Source organism: Hermetia illucens, chromosome 4 (genome assembly GCF_905115235.1).
Source record: "Hermetia illucens chromosome 4, iHerIll2.2.curated.20191125, whole genome shotgun sequence".
In the NCBI taxonomy this organism is placed as follows: Eukaryota; Metazoa; Arthropoda; class Insecta; order Diptera; family Stratiomyidae; genus Hermetia; species Hermetia illucens.
The window spans coordinates 75,413,378-75,431,824 of record NC_051852.1 but is presented as its reverse complement, the minus strand read 5'-3'; the positions used below and the strand labels follow the sequence as shown (position 1 = coordinate 75,431,824).

The following is an 18,447-nucleotide window of genomic DNA, read 5'->3' as shown; positions in this document are numbered from 1 at the left end:
CCCGTCGAACAATATATTTTTTTGTGCTGTCATAGAAAACATATCCATTTCGTCCGAAGATGCTTTTCACGGTCAAGTCTTTTCAAAAACTAAAAAGATTTATTGAGTGATTCACAGGCATGCACTCAAAATTCATATCTCGGTCAATTTCCACTGCAAACTTACTTTCACGAATCGAAAGAAAGCTCCTCTAGGCTAGCCCTACGGGAGAGCACAGTAAATCGAATGTCTTCCCATTCAAAACGCAATCCATTTGGAATTTAAATTTGTTCTCAACTTGTCTGAGTTGAATCCGAAGGAAAAGCTCTGGCTAATAAAGATACTCCGTGGTTCACGACGAATTCCATCCTAGCGCGCTGTCTGGTCTGCCTCAAGCGGGAACTGCTTACGGATGATGACGACCTGTGCCTGGGCTTTTCTAATTCTTATGAAGAGTTTCCTTGAGACTTTCCCGAGGCAGACAATTTTCCCGCCTGCTCGTCAGTCTTGTTTGGGACTCACATTCAGATTCTACGTGCAACTCGTGCGGTGATGACAACTTGTCCAAATAATTTACGTCCGGCCATCAGAATATTATTTTAGTTTACGAAATTCTCGTGGGTGCCAAGTGCATTTCACCTACATATTTTTGTTTATGGAAAAAATATCAAAACAAACGTAATGATTAAAAATATCTTGGTGAAAAACGTCTGAAAAGTTGAATTCTCATAACTAGATGGAAGATACGTTATGGGGCCAAGTGTTTGATTTCGTTCTAATTTTTGCTCCAATTCTCAGTGGATGTGAATTTTCATAATTGAAAAAATATTTATTCCGTGAGAAGTATCAAGTGACGACTGATAAATATAAATATATAAAACAAACACAAATAAATTTTATGTGAGTTGGTTCACTAAAAGTTCGCTTCGTTGGAACTCCTTTGATAAAACAATAAAGAACAACAGCAAAATGATGAAGGCGGTTTTCTATTTTGGATTAATATTCACTGCTGCCAGCATAACATGTAAGTAAATGAAATTGAAAATTCCTCGCTTTAAAAATAGCATGAGGTAATTAGTGAAAATCACCATGCGCGGCATATGGTACAACGGCCGTTCGTAGGTAAACACGGAAGCAACAGGTGCTAGAATACCCCGGAAAATAGTTCTAACGTGGACAAATCGCAAGTTTATAATTTCTTTCTTCTTGATTTCTCGATAACCAAATTTGTATAAAATTTGGAAATGGATTTTCTGCAATTCACGTTTGTGAAAGTTTCTTTCTCTGACACAAAAGTTGACCTCGCACGCAGAAATTATTCGGTGGACATAGAGTAAGGATGAGTAACGAGTAGGGAAGCCGACTGAGTCAGAAAGCCAAAAACCGGAAAAGTTCACTTTTCCCAACTATGAGGGTACAACTTTACCATAACCGGAGAATTGACGAAAAGTAACCATGCAGATCCACGAAGAAATAAGTGCAGTTTGACCAAAGTGGCCGTTTAAGTCCTTTACATGCCGTCATATGTAAAATCATAGCTTTCACCCCATCCTGTGATTACCCTTAAATACTGAAACTGCCGAAACGCAGATTCCTCCTCTTTTTAAGGTTTTGTTTGCAAAACAAATCCTTATTAAAATCGGTTCGGTCCGCCTGTCTGTCTGTCACAGGCACTTTTCTCAGAAACGGCCGTATCGATTGACACGTGGTGAGAAGGTGGGACCTGTGGGCATGCAGTGAGTGATATCCTTCTACGTTGAGATTTAGAGGGGTCCCCATACATGTCAAAAGGGGGTGTAAAATTTTTTTTCACTAAATATAGTCATGTGGGATATCAAATATAAGGTCTTAATTAGTACTTTTCGAGGCCGGTGTTAGTTTTGAGATTTGTTAAAAAGGCGGGGAGTGGGAGGGGGGGAAAGTGATGATTTCTTTAACGGACCCATTCTCAGAAACTACACAACCGAAAAATCTGAAAAAAATCACGAAGCTGCCTCTATATGGTGCCCAGGCCTCAAAATACTCTTCATATCGATATCTGTTCAAATTGAGTTAATAATAGTACATTACCATGTTTTTGGAAAAATTGAGTAAAACCTCCCTTAAGTTTATTTCTGAGCTATAAAGGTTAGGTAGTAGTAGTAGTAGTATAAAATATAATGTGAAGCATATTATCCCCAAGTTTGATCAAAATCATACTATTACTAACAAAGTTACAGTAGCTCAAAGTTGTCTTTACCGTGTAAATTTACAACTCGAAGTACTAAATCTGACGTGCTGAATGCATATTGTTAACGGGCTACGTACAAATGGGATAGATCTGCACTCACATATACTCACACAAGAAGCAAACAAAACCTTTCATACCTGAAGCGCCTAGCTTCCGGTTTCCCGACTTGTTATCAATTTAAAAACCGATTTCCCGACTTGTTTCCTTAATGTTTACCCACCAGGCAGAACCTTTCCGTAGGGCCAAGCGCACATGTAGGTACACTTTTTGAAACAGAGGTTGTTTAAAGAAAGATATGAATACCCCAATGTACTAAATTACAAGATATCGGGACGTAAGAAAAGCTCAATTCTTCACAATCGATGGCTTGTTGTGGATTTTATCGAATTGCCCTTCGGCAAGACGTCTTGCCAGATAGTTAAACAGTATAAGTTGTTTACATTCAAAAGGCAAAACACCCAAAACCCAACCCAAAAACTGGAACCAGACTCTTCAGATTCTTTCTTATATAAAATCATTTGAGTGTCCCATTAGTAACACGTACTGTATGTGCAAATATTATGGCACAATATTCACTTCTCTCGCTTCAAGGTCTAATAATTTGCACTGACAAATTTGACCTAAGATAACTTTGTTAGTAACAGTGTCATTTGTACCAAACTTGAGAGGGTCATGCTTCATATTATAGTTTATGTCTGCAGAGGGTTTTCAATCAATTTCCATAAATTATAGCAGTATATTAATTTTATTTGAACAAATATGGGCATGGAGGATATTTCGTAGCCTAGGCACCATATAGTGTGTGTTTTTTTCAGTTTTTTCGGTTGGGTAGGTTCTGAGAACGGGTCCGTGATATAAATGACAAGTTTTTAACGATGGAAGGTTACTATCGAAACCTTTCATTTGATACCCCGCATGACCATATTTGGTGAAAAAAATGTTAAACCTCGCTTTTGTATGTAACTCACTGTATGCGTGGGAACACACACACAGCTCTCACCTTCGGACCAAATTTGATGTCGATCGGTGCAACCGTTCTTAAGAAAAATGCGTGCAACAGACAGATAGATAGTAAATCGATTTTAATGAGCTTTTGTTTTACACAAAACCTTAAAGAGCCATTTGTTATATCTTTTCTGGTTGAGATTTGTTAATTTTTTTACAGTACTCAGATCTCTAGCTTATGACTTTTATTTTTCAATAATACGTTTTACTACCATCACAATACAAACATATTCACATATACATAACTAGAGAAAAGGATTTTAGCCTTGGGATACCAATACTGGTATTTACTTCATGTAGCACTACTCTGAAAACAGTGTAAAGGGAACAAAAAAGTAATTACTTTTCCAAAGATAATAAATATGTACATGAGGATGCGACTCGAAACCCTTCGATGATATAAATTGTAAATGACGACTTTTCGGTATCAGACCTTCTCTTAAAGTGATAGTGCCTGCTCCATTACGGTTAGCTGCTAAAAACTCTAATTTACTCAAATTATTCAATTCATATTCAGGCGCATACTGTGCTGTGTGTGGCAGTGATTCCAATTCTCGTTGTCCAGATCAGCGTCAGCTTTGTAATGAGACATTAGGGAAACATTATCGGCACTCTTGATGAACATCCCCAGAGCCCCGAAGAATTTTCAATAGCTTGGCCGCACTTGCAACTTTACTTTCAGATCACTCATGACTCGAAAACAGATGAACCCTCTTCAGGAGCAGCAGGAAACTACCTCTCGAATAAAAACGAGAAATCGACTTTTCCCTTGGGACAATATGCAAGGGCCTTTCAGGCTGAAATGTATGCGATCCTAAGGGCGGGAACCTGGACGATAGACGGGCAGTTAAAGGGCAGGCGCATTGCAATCTGTAGCGATAGCCAAGCTGCATTCAGGGCCTGAGCATTCCTTTGATCACTTCAAAACTCGTTTAGAGGTACCCGGTCACTATGATGTAGAAGAAAATGGAATCTCAGATGCCTTAGCAAAAGAGGATTCAATTTACCCATACCTAGACCGCGATTGGGGTGTCAGTAGCATTGGGTAAAAATACCATCCAAAACTAGAAAGAAGCTTCCCATATTGACAGGTGGCATTAATGCTGCTAAACACATCAAATTTGTCTGTCGCATGCATTTTTCTCGGGTTGGTTTATATTCTTCTATGTCAAATTTAAGGGAGGGGGTGTCCTCACACATGCAAAAGGGGGCTGTAAACCAAATGTAGTCATGTGGGACATCAAATGAAAGGTCTCGGTTAGTACTTTCCGGAGCCGGTTTTCGTTTTGACATTTGATTGAAAGGTGAGTAGTGAGGGGGACGAAAGTGATCATTTCGTTAACGGTCCCATTCTCAGAAACTACCTAACCGAATAATCACGAGGCTGCCACTATATGGTGTCTAGGCTCCGAAATACCCTATATACCGATTACTGTTCAAATATTTTAACAACAATTTTTAACAATCGGCAGCAAAACCTCCTAGTTCATCCTAGAACCACGAAAATGTAGGCTATAATATAGAGCATGATCCCACCAAGTTTGATTGAAACTGCGCTATTACTAGCAAAGTTATAATAGGTCAAATTTGTCGATTCTCCGTAAATTCAAGACTTTGAATGCCAATATCACGCGAAAGTGAATATTCTCACATAATATGTGCATATATTACGTGCTAGGTACAAATGGGACAAATGCATACTCAAGTATCTTCACAAAACCTTTCATACTTGAAGCGTCCAGCTTCCAGTTTCCCGACTTTTTTAAATTATATTGTTAATAAAAAGTTGAATATTGATGAGGCTGTAACTATAAATCTAGACACGAAGACACGAACGAGTGGCTCATGCAGTACTGCTCTTCCCTTAACGATGTGTGGGAGGGCGCGCGACTAACCTTGAAAAGGGTCTCTGAGCTTCCATCGTTCAAAAAGCGCTTTCTCTGGCTTCCAGAAGAAAAGCGAAATGGTGGCGGGGTTCTGGAACAACTTGGTGTACAGAACAACCTTAACACTTCCACCTGGTTGCTGCTAGGCAGCAAAACAGGAGAGAGAACCGATAGGCCGGGAACTTTCCTCACTATCGGCGTTCCCGAACCTGATGTTAAGAAGGTTCGGGAAAAATCGGGTTGCCGGCTCTACTATGGGCTGGGGACCGTCACGTTACAAGTGTCGGCTCCTAAAACCATTGAAGGGGACATGCAGCTGAAACGTAAATGAGGTGCCACATTCCCCAAGTAAATTTGCAGCATTGTAAAGCGGCGACTGCACTTATCAGTCGTCGGATCAATAGCTGCAAGACATTTATATACTTCATACAAGAACCGTGGATTGTTGGTGGGGCAGTCAGGGGCCTAAACTTCCAACATACTGACCTATTATATGCCAATGGAAGCGAGCGACCCCGCACCTGCATGGTAGTCTCCAAAGACTTCCAGGCTAACCTGGTTAACGACCTATGTCATGGCGACACCACATCGGGTAAGCTAACCATAAAAAGTCAACAGGGAGATAAAGAGATACTACGGTGCTCTGCATATTTCCCCTACGACGCAGAAGACGTTCCCAGTGGAACATTCATCAGAGCTATCCAATATGCCAAAAGTAGAGGCATGGGGGTAATAGCAGGATGTGAGGTCAACGCTCACCACATATGCTGGGGAAGTTCGAACATCAATGCAAGAGGATCGAGACTACTGGAGTATCTAGTAGGAACCGATTTGCGGATCCTAAATGTGGGTAATGAACCCACTTTCTTCAACGTGGTCAGGCGAGAGGTCATCGACATCACGGTGGCATCTCCTGACATCGCGGCTCTGATCGGAGAGTGGAGAGTATCAAACGATATCACACTCTCGGATCACAGACGCATTGATTTCGTTATGGGCATGGATCTACCTCCACCCACTCCATTTCGGAATCCGAGGAAGACAGATTGGGTAATGTATCAAACAGAATTGAGCGCCCGAGTCACGATCCCTGGGAAGCGCATCAAATACATTGTTGGAATTGAGAAGACAACCCAGATGATCACAACTAGCATGAGAGAAGATGAAAGCTGTCCACTCAAGATGCCAAAGAAGGGTAAAACACCATGGTGGAACTCGGATTTGGCAAAACAGAGGAGAACGACAAGGATGCTCCTTAATCGTGCTCTGAACGGTGAATCAAGCACTAGCTGGAATCGCTATAAAGAGGCGCAGAAGGCTCTAAAGAAGAGCATAAGATCGGCTAAACGATCATCTTGGAGATGCTTTTGCGAAGAGACTAACTCTCTTGAGGCAACCTCCAAGCTGAAGCGGATTCTGGTCAAAGAACGTAGCCAGAAACTGAGTTATTTACGTTTACAGAATGGGAAGTACACAGAAAGCGATGAAGAAACGGCAAATCATTTGCTTGAAGTACACTTCCCAGGCAGCATCCAAAATCTAATCTCGGGGCCAACAGGTGCATACAGCCCTCAACCGAGAGACTGGAATCTGGCATGCAAAGTAGTACCACTGGAGCGAGTTAAATGGGCATTTAACTCGTTCCATAGATACAAGTCAGCAGGTCCGGATGGCATCATCCCTGCGCTAGTAATAGAAGGAATGGATGCCCTGGGTCTACACATTCGGAATATATATCGTGCATGCCTAGCACACGCTTATATTCCAATTAAATGGCGGGATGTGAAGGTGTTGTTCATTCCCAAACCAGGAAAACCCACCTCCACAGACGCAAAAAGCTTTCGACCGATCAGCCTAACGTCCTTTCTGCTAAAAGGACTAGAAAGATTAGTAGATCGGTTTATAAGGGATACACACATTCCTAAATGGCCACTTCACCATAGGCAACACGTCTACCAGAAAGGCAAATCCACGGAGACAGCACTCCATGAACTTACGGCAAAAATTGAAAAGGCGATGTCCGATAAAGAATACGCCTTAGGCGCATTCATGGACATCGAAGGTGCCTTCAATTATGCCTCATTTGCGGTAATTTGTGATGCGGCGGGACAGCATGGAATCGAACCGCTGCTAATCAGTTGGATCCTTCACATGCTGGAGTGGAGAAAAATCCACATATCGGTCAGCCAGAAGTCTATTCAAGCAGGATGTCTCAGGGGCTGCCCACGGGGGGGGGTTCTCTCTCCACTGTTATGGCTCTTGGTGATGGATACTCTGCTGTGGCTCCTGGAGGACAAAAAAGTCTTCGCGCAAGCATTTGCGGACGACCTAGCCGTAATAATTACCGGCAAGTTTGCGGACACAGTATGTGACCGCTTGAATGCAACTCTGCATGTAATCCACAGCTAGTGTCTCCGCAAAAGACTCACGGTGAACGCTAGGAAGACTGGACTAGTTATGTTCACTAAGAACGTCAGGTGGGGCAGCTATACGCTACCCACCTTAGCAGGGGCGGAGATCCAGCTGCCACAAACAGTCAAGTACTTAGGAGTACATTTCGACTCCAAGTTAACGTGGAAGCATCATATCCAGGAACAATACCAGAAATCCTGCTGATTGCTCTGGTGCTGTAGGAATGCGATAGGTAAGACCTGGGGACTTTCACCTAAACGGATATATTGGATGTATACATCCATAATAAAACCCATTTTGATGTATGCATGCATCGTCTGGTAGCCAAGACTGAACTTTGCTAACAGCAGGAAGCTGCTAACGCAAATTCAGAGACTTGGTTGCCTAAGTATTACTACGCCGACTGCGACACTTAAAGCTATCCTAAATTTACCCCCCATTCACTTGGAAGTGAAACGGAAAGCAGCCAACAACGCATATAGGCTTGATACCATTGGGGCGTGGAAAGGCGGCCAATCCAACGGGCATGCGTCTATCTGGAAATTCCTTGAAAAACATCCGGTAGCCCTGATGCCGACCGCTCATATGGTTTCCAGATTCGTCTTTGAAAAGACATACACTGTCGTAATCACCGAAAGAGAAGAATGGTCGACAAGTGGTTATGAATCTTTTCAGATTACAGACCTAATAATCTTCACCGACGGGTCAGTCACGGAGGATGGATCGGGTGCAGGTGTGTTCTCGGAGAATCCGATTATAGAACTGGCCCGACCCCTTGGAAAAATTACGACCATATTCCAGGCGGAGATATATGCCATTTCATTGGCGGCAGAAGAATGTCTGCGACAAAAATGGAGGGGTCGCATCATTCGAATCTGTTCCGACAGTCGGGCGGCATTATCAGCACTAAATGGCAATAACATATCAAGCCAGTCGGTGTGGAGTTGTCATCAGGTGCTGCTGAAACTTGGCCGACTGAACGAAACATTCCTGATGTGGGTGCCGGGGCACTCTAACATCGCCGGTAATGAGGGGGCTGATAGACTGGCTCGCCAAGGGTCTGGATCCACAATGATGGGGCCAGAACCAGCTCTTGGAATCCGACCATCTACTGTCAAGTCTACTCTGAAGGGTGAAATTGCAAGGATTCACGCAACCGAGTGGAGAAATTTGGACTCTTGCCGGCAAGCGAAAATCCTTGTGAAGGAGCCTAGGGCCACTAGAGCGGCATTTTTGTTGTCCCTTAAGAAGAGGGACATGAAAACCCTAGTAGGGCTTTTGACGGGACACTGCCCCTTAAACTACCATATGGAAAAGATTGGGGTAGTGGTTTCGACTGTGTGCGGCCAATGTGAGGAGGAGGAGGAGGAGACAGCCCTGCACTTTTTATGCAGCTGCCCGGCATCCTCAGATCTCAGACGAAGACACCTTGGCAAGGTTTTCTTCAATGAAAAATCTGCCCACTCTCTGCCTCTTGAGAATGTTCTCAGATTCGCTAAAGCCTGCGAACACCGTAGGCGGGAAGCCATTGAATAGTCAACTTACGGGGATAGTACAATGGGCCTAATAATGGCCTGAGTGCTCGGAGCGGCGGCTCCTCCCAGTTAACTAAACTAAACTAAAAACTATAAATCTAAACAACAATCCCTACAAAACTGTTTTCAGAATAGAGTGTGGCCTATCCACTATCACTTCCCCCCTCTAATCAATACATCTACCGATAACTAGCCCATACTGCGACTCAGGTCATCGGCCAAGATGTTCTCAGGCCTTAATATACGGATGACATGGCGGATACAGTTGTTAGTGAAGGCTTGAAGCTGTTGAGTAACAGTAGTGGCCACTTTTCATGTATAGCTCCCATATAAAAGCACAGAGAGAACATTGGAGCGTAACAACCTTGATGGTGATGTTGAGGTATCTGCATTTTCAAATAATTGAAGTCAAACAAAACTTTGTTAATGTGTCGGATGACTTTAAGCTCGATGCCACCATTAGCAGGACCGACACTACCAAGATAGACCAATTGATGCAGATGTATGTACGAAAACCCTTCAGACTTAGAACCGTGGTTTTGTAAGCGTTTACCTTCAATCAGACCCTGCGTGCTAATTCGGTGAGAGAGTAGACAGACGTCATCATCACCGTCGTAATGTTTGAGGAAAGTCGTCTTTGTCCAATGAAGCCTTCCACATCTTCGACCAGGCAACATACTAAAGTAAAAGTAGTAGTCCGCATCCGCATTTACGGTGACTAACCAAGAGGTGGAATTTCCCCATATGTTACAGTTAAGAACTGTGGTGAAATGTTTTCTCTCTTTGTAAAGGCTTTTGATAAAAATGAAGTACGAAAACGGCAATATATAGAAATGTGAATACTTTGGTTCAGCGCGAAAAAACTTTAAGCGGAAATGTTAAGTAATTCACAGATTAGACAACTCAATAAGGATACTGCTATTGTAAATTTGACGAATAAGGACTACCAAGAAACCCGGACTTCATTTGTTACACGTCAAACATTTTCTAAGAAAACACGAATCTAAAAACTATGCTCAACTGGAAAGCAAGACATTTAACAGATTTCCTCCCTTATGGGTGTAATATGAGCATTATTTTTTCAATAAACCTCTTTGTTGGACAAAGCGCGCCAACCATACTTTCACTTCTCTTTTAACTCTCTAACAGTCTATGAAAAATCTCGAATGTCCATAACTCTTGAATAAGTCGAAGTAGCAGCTCTGCAGAAACTTCAGGAGAAGTGAAACTTCACCGCATGTTGTACAATTAATAATCGGCATGAAGTGCTCCTTCCACCTTTTCAACTGCTCATCAATGACCCTGACGGGAGGATAAAGAGCCCTAAGACCTATAGTAGGCATTTTAGTAATACGATATAAGTTAGTAGTTTATAGTTAGTAGTTTTCAAGGAGTTCTTTGATGTGCTCTAGTATTATTGCAGTCTACTACCTTTTTGAATGCAGACAGCATAAGAACTCCTTTCCAATTGTCACCTTCGGAATCTTAAGTATCATTCTCTTTTTCCGCACACTGGGAAACATCAAATTCTGAAGATCTACCAAAAATCGACGCACCAAGGAAGCCAAGCCTGTGATTTTACTCATTTTAAACTCATTGATGAAGTCCGCATATGTGTGGTACGATGTTGCCATATCATTCATAAGAGGAAGAATTGCAATGTTATGAAATTGAGAATGATGATGAAATGCTCCTTCTACCTTTTCAACTGCTCATCGTCGCGACTGAGAAGCCTACTATTAACGTGCCTGGCAGGAACATCGAAAGACTCATGATCCCCTTCAAAGTCTTTCGTAATATCCCACATGGTAGCGCACTTTATAGCGACAATGGAATTCCAATGCGTCACGCTGACCCTCCGTGCGCAGCTATCAATAGAGCTCTCAGCTTTTCTCTTTTCCGTAGTCAACCAGGGCTTGTCACGTCCTCTCGAGGCGTGCTGGACCACTCACTCAGAGATAATATTCTCGGGTGGGTTGCGGAAATTTTGGTGTCGTTCATGTAGCCACAAGTTTTCCACAACTAGGTGACAGACAAAACGGGCCACATTTCATTTGGGCAGTGACGCTTTGCTTCTTCATCAGCTACCATTAGATGGTGGCCTTTTCGACACAAATGTGAGCATCCTTTTTATTACGCACGTTCGAAAAACAACCCTTTTATCTACTGCTGAACGAGATATGGTCGATTTGATCAGATATTCGTAGGCGATCAGTTGAAACCCAAGCAGGCCTTCTACTCGGACAGTGTGGAGCTGATGAGGAGACAGTGAACTTTACACAAATGTGTCAACCTTCCATCGTTGTTGTTACGATGACTAGGATAATGCATCCTCATCATATGCCTGAGCAAAGGGAGAAAGAGAGAGAAAGCCTTGGCGTTCAGACCAATCATCATGATCACAATGTCACATGTAGGGAGACTCGCTTGAATAGCGTATGGGGGCTGATACAAAGTCCTCTTTGTTCTCTATATCACAAACAATTGGACGGTATTTCTGAGACCTTAGAAGATGTCAAAAAAGTACCAGATGAAAGATTTACCTACGGTAGTCAAACTATGGACAACCACTATCAAGGAAGAAAGGAAGCTTATGGTGTAATAGATAGACAGATAGGCACACCACGAATAGACAGACAGTTAACCGATTTTAATAAGATTTTGCTTTACACAAAACCTTAAAAATCAGAAAACCAGTCCCAGAGACTTCTTCTAAATATTTTTCCGTTACATTTTTTTTGCTGAAGAAAAATGTTGATATGTCTAGAAATAACAATCGTTTAATTTCGAGAGAAAGCGCCCACTTTGCGAATGAAAACATTAATTTAGTAATTTTTAGTTTTTATTCGCGGTTTTCTTTGCTTTCCCTATCAACATCTTAGACATACGAGCATGTGTGTATGCAGTGAATGAGTTCATACAAGCTATCTTTTTCGCTATTTTCTTTTTACGCAATGAAACTTGCGAAAAGTTTTGACAAACCATACAAATTGCCCACCTAGACACACAGAAATAGTGCGAAACTTTTTCATTTCTCCTGCGAACTATGAGTATTAAAGAGGATGTATGTACAGCACGCAGGCCAGACAAGAATCAATAAACAAATTTGGGTAGCAGATGGTTAAATTTGTGCTTGATTGCTTTTGTGGAATAGAACCTGATCCATTTTCCATGTAAACACATACATTTAACATTCACATATTGATCGAGGCCAGTGTCCACGTAAAGTTTAAACCGAAACGCAATGTGAAATTTAAAAATGAGTGACGCATGAGGTGCACAATTCTGAAAAGAAGATGTAAAGTAGCGGTGGCGCTACTGGTTTAAAATTTATTGGAAAAGTTGAGAAGTTAAAAGAAAATACTCCCATTTAGGCCCCATTAGAGAACTGTACATCCTAAACGACACTAACCTCGATGATCGGAAAAAAACAGAAAAAAGAGAAACTATTTGAAATAATTAAAATTATTTTTATATCGGTATACCAATGACTTAGTAGTTAGTCGCACCGACGCGTCGGTGATAACTATTATCTTTATAGCTGCAAATTGTTTGTTTTTCTTCAACCTTTGTCTGTTCACAAGCGAGGTCGGCTTGTCGTGATCGCTTTCGCCTTTTGGCTCTATCAAATGCCTGATCTGGATGCAATCTCGAGGCTTTTAAATCCTCATCCAGCGTAGTAAGCCATCGTTTTTTCGGTCAGCCTTTTGGTCGTTACCATCAACGTCGATGTTCAAACAAATCTTGGCAAGTGAATTCTCGTTAGCGCGCAATTTTTCCACGATCGGGGCAACCCATATAGATCGCGGATATCCTCATTTCGAATGTGATCAAAACATGTCACGTCACCAGTCCAACGCAACATCTTCGTCTCTATTACCGCAAGACGGCGTTCATTGTCTTTAATGGTTGGCCAACACTTAGTACCATAGAGAGCGACAGGACGGATAACATTGCGGTAAATTTTCGATTTAAGGCGTTCGTTGATACGTCGATCATCCAGGTTGCGATAATGCGTGAAGCAATCTCATAGCACAATTCTCGACTGGCTGATAGCATTGACCCGAGGTATTTAAATCGCTCAATTCTGGGCAGGTCACGGCCGCTTATTCAGATCCAATCTAAGACAGTGTTGCATGAGCCGATCATTCCATTTTTGGACAAGCTGCTCGAGATCATTTTTGCTATTAGATGCTAGGAAAACATATCTGCATAAAACAGTGTATATGTTGTTGGATGTCACAGCGGGCGACGGTGTTCACAACAAGAACAAGGGGAGTGGTGAGAGACCGCTTCCTTGATGAACTCCGTTGTTTTGATACACCCGCCACACTTCGAACTTCACTTTTCGGATCGTGGTAGAGCAAAAGAACCCAGCGCACGAGTTCTTCTGGCACTAAGTGTTGTCGTAACGCATACCAGATGAGTTCGGGTGGTGCACGGTCAAACGCTTTCTCTAGATCCAAAAAGGCAATGTAAAGAGTGCGATGCTTCTCACGGTGTTTCTCCATGAGTAACCGCGCATCGTGTATTGCGTCAGTAGTTCCGCACTTCTTGAGAAACCTGGCTTGGTTCACGGCTATTTCAACGATTTCGCGAATACGGTTGTCAGGAATGCGTTCAAAAATAAAGTAACCGGATCGGACATTAATTTGAACATTCTCCTGGACTACCTTTCTTTTTCCATATTGGAACTGTAGTTTCGTGCATAAAATATTATATTTACAATAGAACTAATACGAATTGTAAACAAAACAAAATTCAAACTTATCTTATCTATCTTATTAATTAAAATATAATAATCAAGCATTAACTAAACTATAATTGTCTTAACCTAATGTAAACGGTTGGTTAAAGTTGGTTAAAAATCAAAATATATGCACCACAAGTGGAAGAAGACTCGTTTATGATAATGATGCACCTTTGCGAAATATACACCTCCAGATACTTCCTATTCTGATATCTGTCTAGAAGTACGAACATTGACATCAGCAAAAAGAATCTAACAGGGCATAACACAATGATATTAGGATAAAGTTATCTATTTAGTGTGAATTCACTTCCCCCTGCAACATCGTGCATAGAATATACCCTATTTTTCTCCTCCTTTTTCTTTGTCCTGTGCATAAGCGGGGTCCGCTAGAATATATCCTATTTGTATAGTGGTATATATCAGTACCACAATAAATTGAACAGTTTTTGAGATATCACGGACATATACAGGGAACCGCATGGAAACATCTTAGTTTTAATTTATAACCTTTTTAGTTATTTCTATATCAGTCCCCGTTACTCGAGACATGCATATGTATATATGCATACGGAGTTTACGGATAGTGTCTAATTCAGATGCAGATACATATTATACATATATTTCTTCTTTTTTTTTTGTGCGTACACGGAGGTGGAAAACCTTAGAAAGACACGTCGCCGCAGCTCCGCCGCCCGAACGCCGGAACTACAGCGGAAGCGTGTGGGATTCACACCCACTAAAAACCACCCCCGGTCTGTCCAGCCCCAGCCCTGCGGGGCCACCATTGAGGTATTACTTCGCGGGGTAGGTTTGCTCTTAGGCACTCATCCTTCTCCTATTTGCAGCTTCCCTCCTTCTTTGCTCCTTCAGCAACTCCTCCTGCATTTGGATGATTGCGGAGCCAACCGCAAGCCACTTCTCCTCGGACTCCAGCATCTCAGTAACCAAGCTCTCCGGGCTCCCGCTCCTGCCCAGCACCTGGTTTAAGCTCCTTCTCTCCATCGCAAATCGTGGGCAGTGAAACATCACATTCTCTGGATCCTCCGGTATGCCATCGCATCTGGGACAGTTCGGAGAATCATCCAACCCAAAGCGGTGCAGATACTGCCTGTAGCAACTACCGTGTCCGGAACTGGGTAATGTGGTAGTTGGTCTCCCCATGTTTTCGCTCAAGCCACACCCCAATGTTGGGAATCAGCCTGTGCGTCCACCGACCTTTCGCAGACTCGTCCCATCTGCGTTGCCAGAGATCAAGCGACTCTGACCTTGCCGCATTTCTACGTTGTGCATGCCCCTCCATATGTCTTGCATTGTACAGGACACTCATTTCTTTCGCCAAAGTGTCAACCGGGATCATGCCTGCCACCACCAATATTACCTCATCTGATGTGGTTCTAAAAGCACTGCAAACCCTCAAAGCCATCCGCCGGTAAACCGAGTTCACCTGCTTCCGTCTCTGAGAGTTTGCAAGCGCCTCTGCCCACACAGGCGACGAGTAGAGCAGGATGGAGCGCACCACTCCGGCTAGCACCAACCTCCGGCTATACATATATGATCTCAGTACGGATGCCATTGGCTTCTGCGTTCGAAATAAAGCGGAAGTATTTAAATGCTTACTATTACCGCAATGCTAGACTCATAGTACCTAATCCTTGTTTCTCTAGTATGAGCGTAATATTTATGTCTTATATTTATTTGTAAGTAAATACGTATATCTGAGAATATATGAAGGAATATTTTGGAGCTATGTAGGAATGGAAAAACGTTCATGGGAAATTCCTCGCATGAGAAATACGCTGCATGATCAAAAGCGGAAGATCTTCATTCAATGTAAGAATCCAGTCGACGTTAATTCTAGCGCATAAATTTCCACTACTTTAACAGAGCGGTTTAAACTGTAACACTTACAGAGACATCTAATATCAGCCTCAGAAAAGCGTGTGGTGGCGTTGGACCTGAGGGATATCCCTATCGGGTGAGTAGTCTGTCACCCTAGAGAGCAGATGTATTGTCGCGGAACGATACTAAGCACCCGCTTCGCAACCCTGGTACGATCTGACCAACGCAAAAGGTGCAAGAAAAGGGGTCACGTTGCTATGGAAGGTCACATGGACCCTAACTGCCAGGTTTGACGAGGTCGCCGAAGACTTACTCTTATGCTACGCAGATCAAATTGATTTTTAGTTTGGGAAGATTTGGCGTCCGGAGGACTTCCGCAAGTCTCTGGCCTGTGACCATCATTATGATACATCATTAACAATGATGTCCTTAACATTCCAATTGCTAGGAAAGCAAGATTGGGTTATGCGGATGACATACTGATGATTGCAAAACATCTCGAAGATGTTCAATCGTGTTCATCCAAATCAATCACTGCTATAAAGCATGCGCAAAATGAGTGCCGTTTACAGGATGACCGTTTTTAAGACCATTTCGCAATAGTTGAACTGATGCTAAACGACATTCTACATTGACTGTTCCACAATTGATGTGTGAAAATCCCGAAATGAAAGAGCCATTGAACAGGTGACAACAACAATGCGAGTGGAGGAAACATGAAGACTATACACAGGAGGAGCAACTCCAGCAGCAAAGAAGTGCCATTGTGCACCTTTCGGGTAGCGACGAGTTAGGTAAATGGTATTGATGTTTTGATGTCGCCTAGATGGTTTCTAGTGTGTGTTTGTTCATCTTATTCCAGCAAGAAACGGATGCATCCGAAAGATTGATCTTGGATGCATCTACTTATTTCCTCCTCGCTTTCTAGGAGAGCAAATGTAGACCTATTGCCGAGAATGTTGCGCGTGTTTGCTTCCACCAAGCTTCCTATAGAGGATTTTGAGGCATCATTCGCTCAGTGATTTCATTAAGATCCGTTACCATTTATCCAAAATGCATCTTTAAAGAAGCTCTGCCTTTGGTTCCCGTTAGAATGTTTGACTTTTCCGCCTCCATAAAATGTTAAAGACTGTGCTGCGCGTTGAATCTCCTGCGTATAGTCTTTGAGGTTAAAAGGAATCGTAAAACCCCATATATGGAGTCAGCAATGCTACGGAGGATTCTTCTCTCGAACGCGGTTAAGAGTATGAGTTTTTTTTAGTTTCCAAGGGATACAGGGGGACTGGTGAGATCATTATCTAACACAGTAATAGTTTTGAATCTACGGTGAGACATTCCTGGAAGAAACATTTTTGAAGCTGAAATAGGCTTTATTGGCTGGAATCAACCGCATGCGAATTTCGCCGTCACAGCTGTTATTTGTTGTGATTTTTCAGACTAGATAGGAGAAATTATCAAATCTTATACTTATCGTTCCTACTTGACCAGCGCCATTTGGTGTTGCTGCTTCAATGGTTTTTGGTGCTGACGTTGCGACCATGTATTTTATCTTGTTTTCATTAATCAACGAATTTTTTTTTTTTACCATATCAAAGAGGATACATGATAGGACATCTTAGTCTTAGAATCTAGTTTTGAGATCTTCCTCGATGAGTGTCTAGAGAGTGATCCGGCTTATCAAGATTGCGGAGAATATTCTTTGAGATGATACTCAGCAGCGCGATACCTCTATTATCGTTGCATTGCGTGATATCGTCACTTTTGCAAATAGGACAGATAATGTCTGGGCTGTAATTCCACTGACTTAAGGAAAATCTGATTTCCAATCGTATGAAGCACGCCTATCGTCTTCAGTTGGCCAGATCTTCAACGACCTGATTTAAAATCAGAGATCCCATTTTGTCCCGATAGGATAAGCATCGACTGACTTGTTGTGCCTGGTGAATTTGCTAACTGTACGTTTCGAATTCATAGAACTATTGGTTCTCCCGGGCTTGCTTTTGCCATCTGTGAACCTGCTTCTCCACTTGTACATGAGTACATGGAAAGTTTCTGGACGGATCGTACTGGCAGTGGGATTTGTATCATGATTTGACTTCGGATACCAGTCCGATGGCTTAGTTTAGATTTCCGCTTCACCTGTCCTTCATCGACTTCAGGAAAGCTTTCGACAGCGTGAACAGGGAGTGTATCTGATGTTCCTTCTACTTTTGCAGATAATCACCGTCGTGGAAATTTACTTGTGTATGGTTCTTTCATTTTCGTTTCTTTTCTTGAAAAAAGGATAAAATTTCAAAATAAACTCCATTTAATAATAATAATCATCCTGATGAATTTGCGCCAAGACACTGGAGGGTAATGTATATAATCGGCATTTTGTTCCCCCCATATTCACAGCTGGACTGGTATTCGATTTCCCGTCACGATACAAATTTCGCTACCATAAGTGAGATAGCTGAGTGGTTAGAACACAAGGCTGTCATACGGATGGTCGCGGTTTAAATCTCATTGGTGGCAGTGGGATTTATATCATGATTTGACGTCGGATACCAGTCGACTCAGCTGTGAAAGAGTACCCGAGTCAAATCAGGGTAATAATCTCGGGCGAGCCCAATGCTGACCACATTGCCTCCTACAGTGTACTGTAGTGTACCGTTATGGTCTTCAATGAAGTGCTCTAACACACTTCAAAGCCCTGATCCAATATGGATTGTTGCGGCAACAATTATTATTATTATCGTGTATCCAAATATTTTCAACAATTCATATCACCCTTGGTGCAAGTTTAACGCAATATGCAATTACATA

General features: G+C 42.3%; 1 protein-coding gene across 1 annotated transcript in view; it reads left to right on the top strand.

Annotated features, from left to right (window-relative positions):
* Positions 1-414: 414 nt before the first annotated feature.
* The window catches only part of LOC119654392, a 34,126-nt gene continuing 16,093 nt past the window's right edge, over positions 415-18,447 (top strand). Inside the window, exon 1 of the mRNA XM_038059766.1 lies at positions 415-1,003. Coding sequence (XP_037915694.1) covers positions 949-1,003 — 55 coding nt within the window. The 5' untranslated portion in view covers positions 415-948. The remainder of the gene's footprint in view (positions 1,004-18,447) is intronic.